The sequence below is a fragment of the Sinocyclocheilus anshuiensis genome, unplaced genomic scaffold (assembly GCF_001515605.1).
Source record: "Sinocyclocheilus anshuiensis isolate Anshui unplaced genomic scaffold, SAMN03320099.WGS_v1.1 scaffold68, whole genome shotgun sequence".
NCBI classification, from domain to species: Eukaryota; Metazoa; Chordata; class Actinopteri; order Cypriniformes; family Cyprinidae; genus Sinocyclocheilus; species Sinocyclocheilus anshuiensis.
In genome coordinates, this window is record NW_015555741.1 from 716,881 (window position 1) to 732,475 (window position 15,595).

General features: G+C 34.6%; 1 protein-coding gene across 1 annotated transcript; it reads left to right on the top strand.

Annotated features, from left to right (window-relative positions):
• Positions 1–3,769: 3,769 nt before the first annotated feature.
• LOC107673217 (uncharacterized) lies at positions 3,770–9,676 on the top strand. The gene is made up of 6 exons (XM_016466715.1): positions 3,770–3,817; positions 3,922–4,006; positions 7,203–7,625; positions 8,588–9,347; positions 9,439–9,517; positions 9,604–9,676. The coding sequence occupies exons 2-6, from the start codon at positions 3,929–3,931 to the stop codon at positions 9,674–9,676; spliced, it is 1,413 nt and encodes a 470-aa protein (XP_016322201.1). The 5' UTR covers positions 3,770–3,817; positions 3,922–3,928.
• Positions 9,677–15,595: the final 5,919 nt, after the last annotated feature.

Genomic DNA, 15,595 nt, shown 5'->3' on the forward strand with positions numbered 1-15,595 from the left:
GGTTGAGATTGTGTGTTCCTGTGGTGACATTTCCTTCAGCTCCAACTGCATTGCTAACCAAAAACTTGCTCCAGACCTCCAAAATCCGAATTGTCATGGACAAGTCCTTTAAGCTGAGAAATGAAGCTCTGGTCCATGAGACGCGGTCACTGAGTGCCTGTGGAGATGTTTTCAGTAATGATCTCAGAATTCGAGTGCTGGACTTTTCTCTGACAAACACTGCCAAGCTTCACGGCCAGGGTGCTTTCTGTACCGGCGTGCTGCCAGCGGCCACAGCAGATTTGACAAGAGCTGAACATTACTCACCACAGAGCAGAGCACTCTGGAAAAATATATATATATTGGTACTCTAACGGAGTTGTTTAAAAATGTGTAATTGATGTTTCTTGTTGGGTTCGGTTTCTGAGAGGACCGAGATCTTCATGTTCTCAGATAATGGCAGGTCATTTGTCTGGCAGAGAGTGACGCAGGGTCTCTAAAAGCCTTAAACTCCTGCCTGGTGTCTTCACACTCCTGCAATCCAATCAGTGTTGTTGTTGTTATTATTATTAACTAAAATTTATTTTGGTAAAAAAAAAAATATATATTTTGAAATAAAATAAATATTAGATAAAAAAAAATAAAAAAAAACTTAAAGTACTTAAGCCGAAATTGCCTTTGCAACTAATTGAAATAATTTGGGAGTACTAAAATGACTAAAGCTAAAAAAATTTATATATTGAAAAAAATAATAATAATAAAATGACAAAAGCATATAACAAAATTATTAAATATACATATGAAAATAAAAAACTTATTTAAAATATAAATAAATACAATTATTTATTATTATAATTATTTATAAATAACACTGGATCCACTTGATCTCAATGCAAGGACCTTAATATACAATAATATCATAATATATTCAGTGCAGTTCTTATATTGTGATATCTCCGATTGTTTGGTGTAGTTCACTATTTAAGCATTTTAAACATGTTGGTTAAGAAAAATGTATCGTAAATGTTGTGTTTATCTACAAAAATCATGCTATTGGTATACTCTTTAATTCATGCCACATTTTTGGTTATTTTTTTTATTAATTTAACTAGATAAAATGGATTTAATACTCTTTTTTTCCCTTTAAAATGCATGGTTGTTTTGTTATTACAGTGTAGATGGCAAGATAATAATATATACAGTATATAATGAATTATGCAAAAAACAATGCATTTGCTATTCACACCTGCATTTAAGATTTGTTATGAAATCATATGTGCATGTCATAAGGTCTATTTTAGTGTGATTTTGGTCAATCTCTGTTTCACTTTGATGTATTTTCAAAATAATATTAGTGCTGGCTTTTTACAGCACTGTGACTGACACAGATTATGAATATGAATAGTTAATGTGCAGAGCAAACGTTTGAAACGAATCGGCTCCATGCCACATTTTTGGTTATTTTTTTAATTAATTTAACTAGATAAAATGGATTTAATACTCTTTTTTCGCTTTAAAATGCATGGTTGTTTTATTACAGTGTAGACGGCAAGATAATATATACAGTATATAATGAATTATGCAAAAAACAATGCATTTGCTATTCACACCTGCATTTAAGATTTGTTATGAAATCATATGTGCATGTCATAAGGTCTATTTTAGTGTGATTTTGGTCAATCTCTGTTTCACTTTGATGTATTTTCAAAATAATATTAGTGCTGGCTTTTTACAGCACTGTGACTGACACAGATTATGAATATGAATAGTTAATGTGCAGAGCAAACGTTTGAAACGAATCGGCTCAATGTTGAAATCAATCATCAAACCGACGTAACAGATGAACTTCTTCACAGCACAGGTTTTATTGATTGCTGTTCCTGCCAAGTAATTTGCGAATCACCCAAAGGAGCTGCTGGAAATAGTGAAGTATTCAAAGACTCTCCCATGAACTGGTTTACTTTTTTCCTCATTTTCATGTTTGATATTCATATGAGAGCATTCAAAATAACTGAATGCATTTTCTTGTTAAAAAAAGATATATATATATATACATATATATACAGAAAGCACAAATATACACAACCCTAATGTGCAACAGTGATTAAACAAAATCACTAAAATAGTCATGCATGCATGATTTCTTACCAAATCTAAGTGTAAATGTAGGCCTAAGTACCTGTTCAAATTCATTGAGAATTCAGTTAATGTTTTTAAAGTAATGTTTTGCATAAAGTATTGTTAAAAGTAAAAATTTAAAATAATATAATAACCAGTGGCCGATAAACAAAACAGACAACTAACTATAAGGTAAAAACAAAACAAAAAAAACTGATAAATAAAAAGTATGTGCACGAGAAATTAGAATGAGTTTTTTGATGAACATGTTTTTTCAGATGAACTTCTCAGCCCATGATTTATTGATGGCTGTTCCTGCCAAGTCATTTGTGAATCACCCAAAGGAACCAAAAAGCTTGTTTCCACCACAGGATAATAAAAAAATGTAAAAGCTAATTGCAAATTTTTATCTCAGAATTCAGAAATGGAAATTTTAAGAAGAAAAGTTATATTTGTGAGATAAAAAGTCAGAATTGTGAGATAAAATCTCAGAGTTCTGAGAAAAAAGTAAAAATTGCGAGATATAAACTCAGAATTCTGAGAAAAATCTGAATTGCGAGTACTAAATGCAGAATTTAGAGAAACAGTCAGAATTGCAACAGAAAGATTTCTTAGAAAAAAGGGCAAAATTGCCAGATATAAACTCAGAATTTAGAGAAAAAAGTCAGAAATGCGAGATATTTACTCAGAATTCTGAGGAAAAAAGTTAGAATTATGCAATATAAACTCAGAATTTAGAGAAAAAGTCAGAATTGCGACATAGAAATGCAAAATTTGGAGAGAAAGTCAGAATTGCGACATAGAAATGCAAAATTTAGAGAAATAGTCAGAATTGTGAGATATAAACACAGAATTTAGAGAAAATAGTCAGAACTGTGAGATATAAACACAGAATTGAGAAAAAAATGCAAAAGTTAGAGATAAAGTCAGAATTGTGAGATATTAACGCAGAATTTAGAGAAATAGTCAGAATTGTGAGATATAAACACAGAATTTAGAGAAAATAGTCAGAATTGTGAGATATAAACACAGAATTTAGAGAAAATAGTCAGAACTGTGAGATATAAACAGAATTTAGAGAAAATAGTCAGAACTGTGAGATATAAACAGAATTTAGAGAAAATAGTCAGAACTGTGAGATATAAACAGAATTTAGAGAAAAAAAAGGTCAGAATTGCCAGATGTATACTCAGAATTCTGAGGGAAAAAGTTAGAAATGCGAGATATAAACAGAATTTAGAGAAAAAGTCAGAATTGTGAGATATTAGCGCAGAATTTAGAGAAATAGTCAGAATTGTGAGATATAAACGCAAAATTTAGAGAAAAAAGTCGTAATTGTGGGATATAAATGCAGAATTTAGAGAAAATAGTCAGAATTGTGAGATATAAACAGAATTTAGAGAACAAAAAAGTCAGAATTGTACGGAGCCCCCAAAGGGACATGGTGGTGGGAAAAAAATCGGGGTGAGTGAAAAAAATTCGGGGTGGGAGGGAAAAAAAAATTTTTTTTTTAACGTTCTCTTGCAAAACTTTTGCGTTCCCTCGAGAAACTTTGCGTTCTCTCGAAAAGATATTTGCGTTCCCTCGCAAAACTTCTCTCGCGAGAACTCACGTTTCGCGAGAGGCCTGCGTGGTGCTTCGCGCTTTTGTTTGCATAGCATCACTTGAGTGATCTTGGATGTACGCAGCTGCATTGGAGAAAGGTTGTCAGTCTTTCGCGGTAAGTTATCATATATTAAAGTCGTTTTTTATTATTTAAATAGAAGAATCAACCAAACCCCAACGTGATTACAATACAATAATTATTAATAATAATTGTTGTAGCTCTGCGATGGAGGACGATCTGCAGGAGTTTTTAAGGTCACGAGATGTTCCAGAAGAGGACATCATCCTCATGAAAAGGGACAAGGTGGGTAATGTTTCATTAAAGACCAATGGACCTATATTTAGCTAATATGTAAATGATAGCTATTTTTAATGATGCAACCTAAGGTGTTGACGTGTATCCCCGTATGTGTAACGTTAAACATTTGATATCCTATCCATAAAAAAGGGCCACATATAGGCCTAGGCTATGTTTTAATTATTGCTAGCCAGGGCAACCAGAGGCTGTCAGTATATTACCACATGACAGTTCTCCACATGCCAAGCGTCATGTAGAATCAGAAATTATGTACCTTCGATAGTTACCTGGTTCACTAGGAATAAAAGTTATCTTATAGGGCCTAGGAGTGTATAAGTTTGCAAAAATAAGAGATAATTTACATTGCACAGTTTTAGAACTGTAAAATAGCCTAATATAGGTATTTTACTTAACAGAAGATACTTGCATCTATTCCACAATAACATAAATGAAAACTGAACAAAAATGTGCATCCCCCTGGTTTTTAGAATGTTTGGCTTCCTGGATGATCATTGATCATTGACTGTATTTTTGGTGCGCTGTTCATGAGTTCCTGCTTTGTCTTGAGACATAAAAGTGCTCACTGTTGTTAAGCAAAATCCTTGAGCTACTGCACATTCTTTGGTTTCCCAGCATTTTCTGCACTTTTTAGTTGTGTCCTATATGATGCTGAGAACCTGCTTTTTCACTAAGGACAGTTAAAGGGACTCATACAGAACTATTACAGACAATACACATATCCATTGATAATCAAGAATTCAACACACTAGAGCCCAGAGAATGTATTCTTTTGATAAAGTTATATGATCTGTGTAAACTGCAATGAATGATGTGTAAAAATAAAGAAAAAAACCTTTTATCTCATATAAATTACACAGACCGTATACTGATGAAAAGTTTACTATAGTTTAATATAGTGTGTTGCCTTCTTGAGCATCACTGAGTCCTTGAGTCCTTTAAATTAAATTGTGAAAAGCTGGATTCCAAGCATTGTATGGAAGACTCACAACACACAACTGTAAATTTACATTTATTCATAGCAAAAACTTTTACCCAAACTAACTTACAAAATGAGACGCATTCAAGTAATTTGTCATAAGAGATGTATCAATATCTGAATTTCACAACTCCAAGTTTGATTATTAGTTAAATGAGTGTATATAGAGCATAATTAAAAATGAGAAGGAACAAGAGGGTTTTTAAATTGAAAATAAGTGCATTTGCAAGCAGCTACAGGTAACCCGTGGACCGGCACGAGTAGGGGTGTGACATGTGCAACTATCACAGAACAAACAAACAGTTATTAATCATCATCAAACAGGCAACATATAAAAATGATCAAGAGGATATAATCTTTTAAACCCTTTCATTGGTATAATTGTTTCATTTTCATATTCAATTTCATTTGTATTATTCATAGTAATTATGAGGTATTGCATGTGGAATAGATGTAAATATGTGTAATGTGAAAGAGCTTCATCAGGACAGTACTAAAAGTAATTGAATTTGGGGGGTTGGGGGTGCCAACATTTTCACTCAACTGTAATTACCAGTAGCTACTAGCTAGCTTGTTAGATTATTTATACTCTCAAAGTTCATATACTGAACTCCACTGTAAAATCAGCATGGCATGTAGATGAATAGATGTGACTTTCACTGTTACTTTTCTATGTAAATGTTGTTACATGTTTAAAAAAATACATGTTAATAAATATAGACTGTTAATTAATGTATTATGAATTAATGGGTGCATTTGTTCTTTCAAAAACTAATCTATAAAATTACATTTTCATGGCATTTTCAGATTGACAAGTCTGTGCTCTCTGTTATGACTGATGAGCAAATGGCAAAGTATATTAGTTCATATGGTGACCGACTGGCTGTCATCTCCTTCTGGCAACAAACAGCGGCCTGCTCTGATAAAGAATCTCTGTTACCAAATTTGAGAGCTAAAATTGAAGCAAGGAAACTGGGATCAAAGTCCGCTAAAGCTTTGCATGGAAAAGCATGTGGAAAAGAATTTAATGGCAAGACACAAAAATGTATCTGCAGAAAGAACCTCCAGGAGAACTGAAATTGGGTGGCTTCACTTCGGCCATAATGGATACCAACAAGTGAGGACCAATAATGGTGGTGGCACTAGGCATTTGACAGTTCAAAAAAAGACAACTGTTTTACAAATAATGGAAATGGGAAAGAACCTTTTATTCCCAAATGGAGAGTCACCAAAAGGTCCAGAAACAGACTTCACTTTTCATGTTTGTGATTTTAAAAGAAACCACATTCCCATGGACAGCGCTGTTGGAGATCTGTATGAACTAACCAAACTGAAATTGTTGAGATTTTACATTTGCACTAAACAAGAGGTGTGCCTCACAGATGTAGAATCTTTATCTGATGGTGATAAAGAAGAATGTAATGAAAACTCATTACTACAGGATGGATTAGACAGTGATACTGAGAGACCTGCTGCAAAAGTGTCATCGCATGGACATGACAGTGATCTTGAGGATACAAGCACACATTTATTGGATGGCAGACTTTCATCTAACAAAGACACCAAGAGGAAGGTTAGTAAAATCATGAAGACTCTGACTTGAATTTATTTGAATGTATTTTGGGCTTCATTTGTAAATACAGTCACAGAAGAATTGTTCATGATCATTTAGGGCTAAAACGATTAGTCCCCATTATCCACAACGTTGACAGCAATAACGATAACATAAATGTTTTTGTTATGGTTTACTGTTAGCAAACTTCCCAGTGTTGCAGTGTGCTTTTGTTTCAATGACAAAATAAACACACTACAAAAATGTGGTGAGAATACATCTGATCATAGCGATTTTGATATGTTTGCACCAGCTCTGCAGTCTGCAATCCAGTCAAGTCGTTTATTTATATGATGCTTTATGCAATACATTGCTTTAAAGCAAGCAGCTTTACAGTATTAATAATGAAAAAACAGTGTCACTTTCAGTTAGAATTACAATTTGATTTTTTGCTATAAAGTAGCTCTATGTGTATATGAAAATGTATAGACTATGTATAACTGAATTATCGATCAAAGCCTACTGATTACTGATTAATCTGTGAAACAACCGCTGATTAATCGATTGTCTAAATAATTGTTTGCTGCAGCCCTGACATAATTTAATTTGGAATTAAATGCTAATCAATGAATGTTATATTGAATGTTTTTCAGAGACAAGTAAGGACAGAAGCCCAGAGTACAAGAGGAATGAAGGATGTTCCTCAGAGTGGTTTTACCTTCGAGACACCCAGCACATCACACGACTCTCTTTCACCACCCAGAGATATCCAAAGAACACACACCATCCAAAGACTCGCAAGCAGCTCAAGTGACGAGGAGACTGATGCATTGTGGAGACAATGTGCACAGCTATCGAAAAGTCCACAGCATTTACATGAGTACTTTGATTTTCAGAGAAGCTATGAATTCATCGACTTGACCAATCAGATTCCTCCGTTACACAACAGCATAGTTCAGAATCTTGGAGATGATGATGATAAAGAAGACACAGTTGAATGGAACGAAGGAGAAGAACTTGAACAAACAGATGAGGACCAAGAAGTTAAAATAACATGGAATGAGAACATCATACAGGTAATGTGATCCTGATGGACCGAATGTCACAGTATAGATTTGAAAATTAAATATTCAAAATACAAGCATTAAATGCATATTATAAATCACCTTAAAACTACAATGTCAAGTCAAGTCAAGTCACCTTTATTTATATAGCGCTTTTAACAATACAGATTGTGTCAAAGCAACTGAACAGCATTAATTAGGAAAATAGTGTCAATAATGCAAAATGACAATAGTAAACACTCATTTTTCAGTTAAAGACAGTTCATCATTGAATTCAGTGATGTCAACATCCAGCTCAGTTTAAATAGTATCTTTGCAATCAAGTCAACGGTATTGCTGGAAATGAAGTGTCCCCAACTAAGCAAGCCAGAGACAATGTACATCCTGATTACAAATGGGGAGCTTGTAAAAAATTTTTTTTCATGCAGTTACAAAGAATGGGGACTGAACTGTGTCAGGAAAATATGTCTTAAATCAATTTGAACAGAAACTACATAAAAACATTGTCATTAACTGAAAAAAGAATGAAGTAACACAACTGGAAAATCTGGAACTAAACTTAAGTATTCAAAATCTAACTAAAATAAATGATCAAATAGTTATTTTATTACAGTTTTATATATATATATATATATATTTATTATTATTATTATTATTATTATTGCTTAGCAACTTTAACTTGATTACACAGTGCCATTTTACAGTGACACTAAAGAAATATGGAGGACGAAACCTGCAAAAACAATAAATAAATAAATAAATACACAAATAAATAAATAAATATGCATTTATTTATTTATTTGTGTATTTATTTATTTATTGTTTTTGCAGGTTTCGTCCTCCATAAAGAAAAGCTTGTTTAGAACAATATTAGGGTGGGAAAACTATTTTTGAAAAATTATTTAACTGATTAGTAGAAAATAAAGAAATCTCGGAATAATTGTTATAAATTGTTTTTACCTTGCCTTTTCTAGATGGGTAGTGAAATGCCTTCACCACCAGAAAATTTGCCATCCCATTCAGGAAACCATCTTTCTCTTATAACTTCATCTGGAAACTCAGAAAATGCAAAAGTTGTGCATGCTTTAATACACAGGGTAAAGGTTGTAGAAGATCTTTTGGCTGTGTTCATGGATAGCAGCATAATTCAGTATACTCTGAAGATGGAATTTGTAAATGAGAAAGCTGTAGATGATGCTGGAGTGTCCAGAGAAGTTTACACTGCATTCTGGGATCAGTTCCTTGAACAGTGTGAAGGGGAAGATGAGTGGGTTCCTAGATTGAGACCAGACTTCTCTGAAGCTGAATGGGAGGCAGTAGGAAGGATCTGGGTAAAAGGATTACTTGACCTTGGTGTACTGCCAGTAAGGCTTTCCAGTGCTTTCATTTTAGCATGTATGCATGGAATTGACTCAGTCAATGACGATGTCCTGATGTCATCTTTCCATTACTACCTTTCTTTGACTGAACGAAATGCCGTTGCAAAGGCTTGTCAAGGCACACTGGAGGAATGTGGTCAAGATGATTTGCTTGACCTCTTCACAAGAATGGGCTCCCATTGCATCCCTCCAAAAAACACCATGAAAGTTGCTATCCAAACAATGGCTCACAAAGCAATTCTTCAAGAGCCCAAATATGTAATAGATTGTTTCTCCAGAGCCATGCCATTTGCACTGCTGAAAGTACCAGACCAGGAAAGTCTAGTGTCTCTGTATGACACAAAGAAGGCCACTGGCAAAAAAGTGGCACAGCTACTTCAAACAACACAGGCGATTTGCTCTTAGAAAGAACAGATGGTATTCAATCATCTGCAACGTTATCTCAGAAATGCTGACCAAAGCAAAGCAGAAAAATTTCTTCGGTTCTGCACTGGTTCTTCTGTTATATGTGTTGATCAAATCAAGGTAAGCTTCAATGCAGAATCTGGCCTCAGCAGAAGACCAGTAGCTCATACCTGTGGAGCTACTCTTGATTTATCTTACACGTACAGTTCTTACCCAGACCTCCGCACAGAGTTTGACAACATTCTCTCTAGTGATTACTTTGAAATGGACATCCTGTGAATTTGATGCTGCTCAGTAATAGTTCAGTCATCAAAGTCACTTTTTTGGAACTTGATTGTCTGTAGTTATGAACTTGTTGGTAACAATCTGTGTGAAGGTACTTTTATGTACCTTGTGAAAAAGAACAGCATGCTACAAACAGCAGCAGTTTTTGGATAACTATTAATTTAAATGGCCCCTATATTATTACGTTGATTTACATTTGACTGGCATAACATTCATTTTCTATTCAAATAGCTGTAGAGTTTTCCAGCAAGTGGTCAAGTTTGTTCTCTTTGAAAGCATATCATCAGTGCTTTTAGTACTGTTTAATTGTTATTTGATTGTCGTCTTGTAAGTGTTTTGTTTGCACAAAAGAAATTTCAGTATATTTTTAAATTTATATTTTTGCATCTGCAAAGTATTGAAACAATCTTCATCGTATGCAACGTCACTTTTTTTGTTAGTATGGAAATTACACTGAATCATTAACTTTTTTGTTAATTACATAAAATGTAACCACATAATATGTGGTCAGGTTTGTTTTGTTTTAAAATCCTTCAGCCATTAATATTGCTAAATTATTATTTGATTCTTATGTCAATTCAATCTTACATTCATTTTGTTTACAGTGAAAAAAAGTGAGTTTAATGTTTTAAAATATGGATTAATTATAGTTAGGCTATTCAAACTTTTTGAATTGAAACTGTACTTGAAATTTTAGCAAACATTCTGATTTCCATTCTATGCAGTACCATTTTGGTTGTTAGTAAGGAAAGTTCTCTGAATCTTTAACCTTTTTTTATTTCATAAAGTTTAAACAGAGTTTACATGTTGATACAGGTTCAAATTTGGAAATTAAAATGTTCTCGGTAGCCTTTCTTTTCAGTTATAAACAATTTTGCAAAAGTGTTTTAATTTTTAATGACTTCTATGTGTCAAGATTGTAGTCTGGTAAATTGTAATTCAAATTTGGAAATTAAAATGTTCTCGGTAGCCTTTCTTTCCAGTTATAAACAATTTTGTAAACCATAAACAATTTTGCAAAAGTGTTTTAATTTTTAATGACTTCTATGTGTCAAGATTGTAGTCTGGTAAATTGTAATTCTGTATAAAAACTTTCCACAATGTTGCAGGTTTCCCCTGGGGACAGTATTGTCTACAGATTATGTAAATATTTCAGATAAAAATGACCTTGCCTTCTTACAGTAATGCCCTGATCACATCTCTTAAATGCATGTACAAGTTCACAGCTTGATATGGGTCTCGTGGAATGTTCACCTGAGACTCAGAGATTATAACATTACACAGTTCATTTACATCTGGATCACATGGTATGGGGCGTTGGAAAGTGCATTTGTTCTTGCACAATTGAACACTTTCAGTGTCGGCTGAGGTGAGGAAGTCTCTGGTGTGATAGAGCTCAGGCAGTGCATACATCACACTGGGCCGACCACTGGGGTTACTGATGTTCTTTGATGGCCTAATGGTGTGTGCATTCCAAATCAGTGCAGTGTCATCCAGCTCATCCTGTAAAACATTACAATAAAAATAAAATTAGGCAAAACTTTGAAATGGGAGAACTCAAAACTGTAAATTGTGTCCTCATTTACTAAGTGTATCATTGTTTTAAACATCCAGACATCTGTGGAAACCAAAGGATGATGGATACTGCTCTGAATGTCTCCTTTTTGTGTCCCACCAAAAACAGTCATGTGTTGTATTGTTTGGAACAATTGGGTAATGCCAAAATTTCCAATTTTGGTGACTTCCCCCCTTCTCTCCCTACTCTTTCGCCCTGCCCAGTCTCCCACTTTCTCTCTCTCCCTCTCTTTCACACACACACACACACACACACACACAAGCATCAAAACATAATTTCAGATAAACTCACTTGGATGAGTCCCATGCAGCAGAACTGGAGCAAACTTTTGTCCAAGAATCCTCCATCGAAGAATCCATTGTCTCTAAGGTCAGCGAACAGGGAAATCCAGAATTCCATGCACTCTTTGCGCAGAAACCCCCACCAGTACTCGATCCTTTGGTTGGCAGTACTTGCACCTTCCAAATAGCTGTCAAGGGTTTCATCTTCTTGACTGATGTGAAGAAAACGTTGAAAGTCTCTTACATGACCATTTTCAGTTCCAAGATCCCCCCCTAACAACTCTAGGGCATCCTCCCAAACGCTCCACCGCTTCAATATAGTAACCACCGATTAGCGTTGGATCGCTACTAGTTGTGTAGGCATTAAGCCAAATAATCTTACGCGAAAAGCCATCAATGCAGCCATTAATACAAACGCCATATGGCTTTAACTTATCGTATGAGTCAAAATGCCAAATAAAGTTTGGTCCCTTAGCAAAGTAGTTGCGCCGTCTGAGACGTCTGGCTCTCCTCACTGAAACTCCTGCAGGATCCAATTCCTTCAGCACCATGCGCACATCCTCTTTTCTCACACGCAGACCCTTCTCTCTAAATTTCGCGTACATCCATCGATACCCATGAAGTTGCCCAGAGTACTGCAGCTGATGACTTATGAAATCAACAAGGTCCACTAAGGCCGAGTAACTTTTCCGTCGAAACAGTCCTTTTGCGCGTAATATCCTTTTCAGGTGTCTTTCACTGATGTCAAAACCGTGCCTTGAACAAAGCACTGACCGTATTTCTTTATACGTCAGTCCAAGTTCAAAATAAAACTCTATGAACTGCTCCATTATGACTGTACGGAGCTGTCTGAACCACTGGAAGCGTAAAGTAAACAGGAAGTGTTTGTCTAAACTCAACTGGTTATGCCAGAGAACGCAAAGGTTTTGCGAGGGAACGCAAATATCTTTGCGAGAGAACGCAAAAGTTTCTTGAGGGAACGCAACAGTTTTGCGAGAGAACGCAAAAAAAAAAGATTTTTTTTTTCCTCCCACCCCGAATTTTTTCCCACCACCATGTCCCTTTAGGGGCTCCGTAGAATTTCGAGATGTATACTCAGAATTCTGAGGGAAAAAGTCAGAATTGCGAGATCTCAGAATTTAGAGAAAAAAAGTCAGAATTGTGAGATATATATAGTCAGAATTCTGAGGGAAAACGTCAGAATTGCGAGATATATATTTAAAAATTCGAGAAAAATGTTTTTATATATAAAAGTTTATACCTTGCAATTCTGTGTTCATATCTTGCAATTATCACTAATTTTTTTCTCAGAATTCCAAGAAACAAAGTCAAAATTGTGAGATAAAGTCACAGTTACTTTTTTAAAATAGTTTTATTCTGTGGTGGAAACGGGCTTCCATCGCTTTCAGATACTCTCACATCAAATGGTTTACTTTTTCCTCATTTTCATGTTTGATATTCCTATGAGCGCATTTAAAATAACTCAATGCGTTTTTCTTTTTTTAGAAACAGTGGAACAAGCAGGCACAAAATGACCAATTTATAACACAAAGTTCGCATTGCATCCTCAGTGCTGCCACAAGGGGCGCTATAGCAGGCTATTCCTCTTCTATGGCCACTTTTCTCATTCAGGTCAACTACTCCAGGGCTCGCTCAGCAACACTGTACAACTACTTACACTAAATAATACGACAGAACGCACAAACATACACGACCCTACGCGAACTCTGGAGATGTGCATGTGTTCATGAGTTAATTAGCCTGCTCTACAGCCTGTTACTGCAGTCTGTCCTCTCATTAATACATCAGGGTTAACAAACCCTTCTGCCCCGTTAACTACACTCCTTTAATATAGCTGGATCATTTTCATTCTGCGATGGATGTATGGTGGAGATACACACAGACGAGTGTGTTATCTTTCCTGTCCCAGTTCTTATTTAGGTAACAAAGCCAAACAACCGAACAAAGGGTTTCTTATAATATCATATGATTAGTTTTCCTATCACAGCTTCTTATTATAAAGGACAATATTTATTTTTAAAAGAAAGCCTGATTTAGTAATCTCGGTAACTCAAATCACAACTGACCTATTAGACATGTTTTTCATATCAGGGGAAAATTAAATTGCTGTAGACCTTTTAACAGCCGCATTAGCTTGAGGTTTTTATTTAATGAGGATCCTTAGATGACCTGGGATGAATAACAATTTGTGCAATATCTGTCCTAAATGGCATTCGAGATTGGGATTAGTGCGTCCCGAATCATAATACACTGAAAATAGCTTTCCAAAGGTCCACAGCACACTATTTCCGGTGGATTTTTGATGTAAGCATCCATGCACAGTATTATTGTCTAATATTGCCCACAACCCGCATAAAAGGAGTTTGAGAAGGTTACTGTTTGACTTTTTGATTTGTATGCACCACTTTTAAGGTAGTAAGAATCGTGATTTTTGAATAACCTCTTCCCATTTGAATTGTAGTTTAAGATTTGAGTTGCTGTGGGGTCAAAACAGAAAGTGTTTTATCAAATAAATCTTTTCCGAATGAATTTTCAGCTGCAAATGAAATGAAGGCCTGTAATTGTGTGCCGAAGCCATGTGAACGTTTCATCTTATTTAGAGTGCAGCTTGGAGTCATTAAGAGATGATTTGATGTTATTAAATTGTGTCAGCGCAAACTAGCTCTGTCAGAAAAGCACTCTCTGATCAGAAGAAGACCAAAACATTACTGCAGAAATTACACAGATTAATCACAATATGCCTTTAAAGGCCCCATATTTAGCATTTTATGAATTAATTTACTTTGAATTAAGACAGCATGCTCTGTTCCTCACTCAAAGCTAACTTGGAATATTTATTTTCATTAGTTCATTTGACATTTTCTTCCAATTCTGATTAGTTTCTATACTGTACAGATCTTAAGACTGTGATTATGGTTGCCACTATTAAAATGTGGCAAATGTGATAAAATAAAAATGTGCGATGATAAATTAAAATCTAGTCAGGAAAACTGTGCATCCATATTGTCACGCTCAGGTCGAGGAAAGGCACACGAAGACGAAGATAATCTCTATAATATTTAATAGTAATCCAAGATGATGAAGACAGGCCAACAACAGCAGTAACACAAACAATAACTAACCGAGCGCTGAACAAAGGAGTGAGCTTAAATGAGGCAACTAATGAGGGCAACACAGGTGCAGGAGGTTAACTGATAATGAACTAAACAAGATAGTGACCTAATGAATTAAACCAAGGCAGGAACAAAACCAAATAAGGGCAAACAGGAAAAGGAAACACAAAAGACAAAACTCAAGTCCATAATTGTGACACATACACCGTTATGTCAAAAATCATTTCAATCACCAGTGTTTTCTGCACATATCTTTAACAACCCAGGTAACAGCAAACATTCCCATAATTTTCAATAACTTTTTTAAAGGTTATGTAAATGTTAGGACGAAACATTCTTAAAATAATGCTTATGGGACATTCTTGATATACTTTTGGAACAATGTTCTCAGAACATCCTTATGATTTAGTTTGTATGTTCTCAGAATTTGTTCAGAACTATGTTTAATACATTTCTTCAGTAATAACAATAGTACACTCTCAAGACATTTTCAGAATGGTAGAATGGAATGTTCCTTTGCTGTTTACATAACCAAGAAAAATGTTCTTAATGCTCTGTTAATAAAAATGTTCTTAATAAAAAAGTATGTTTTGAACATTTATACAAGTTGTTGCTCTAACATTCCCATAATCAAGGAAAAATATTACTTATATATAAAAAATGGGTGTTGTAAATGATTAGAGAACATTAAAATGTAACATTCTCATAAAATAATCATACAATGGAATGTTCCTCTAACATTCACATAACCAAGAATAAGCTTTCTTAATACATAAAAAACAGACATTTTAGACATTTTAAAAATGTTTCAAAGCCATAATGGTTTCAAAACCATTCCTCTAACGTTTACATAACCAAGAAAACATTTCTTTAAATATAAAAACTGGGTGTTTCAACATTGAGAGAACATTAAAATGTAACC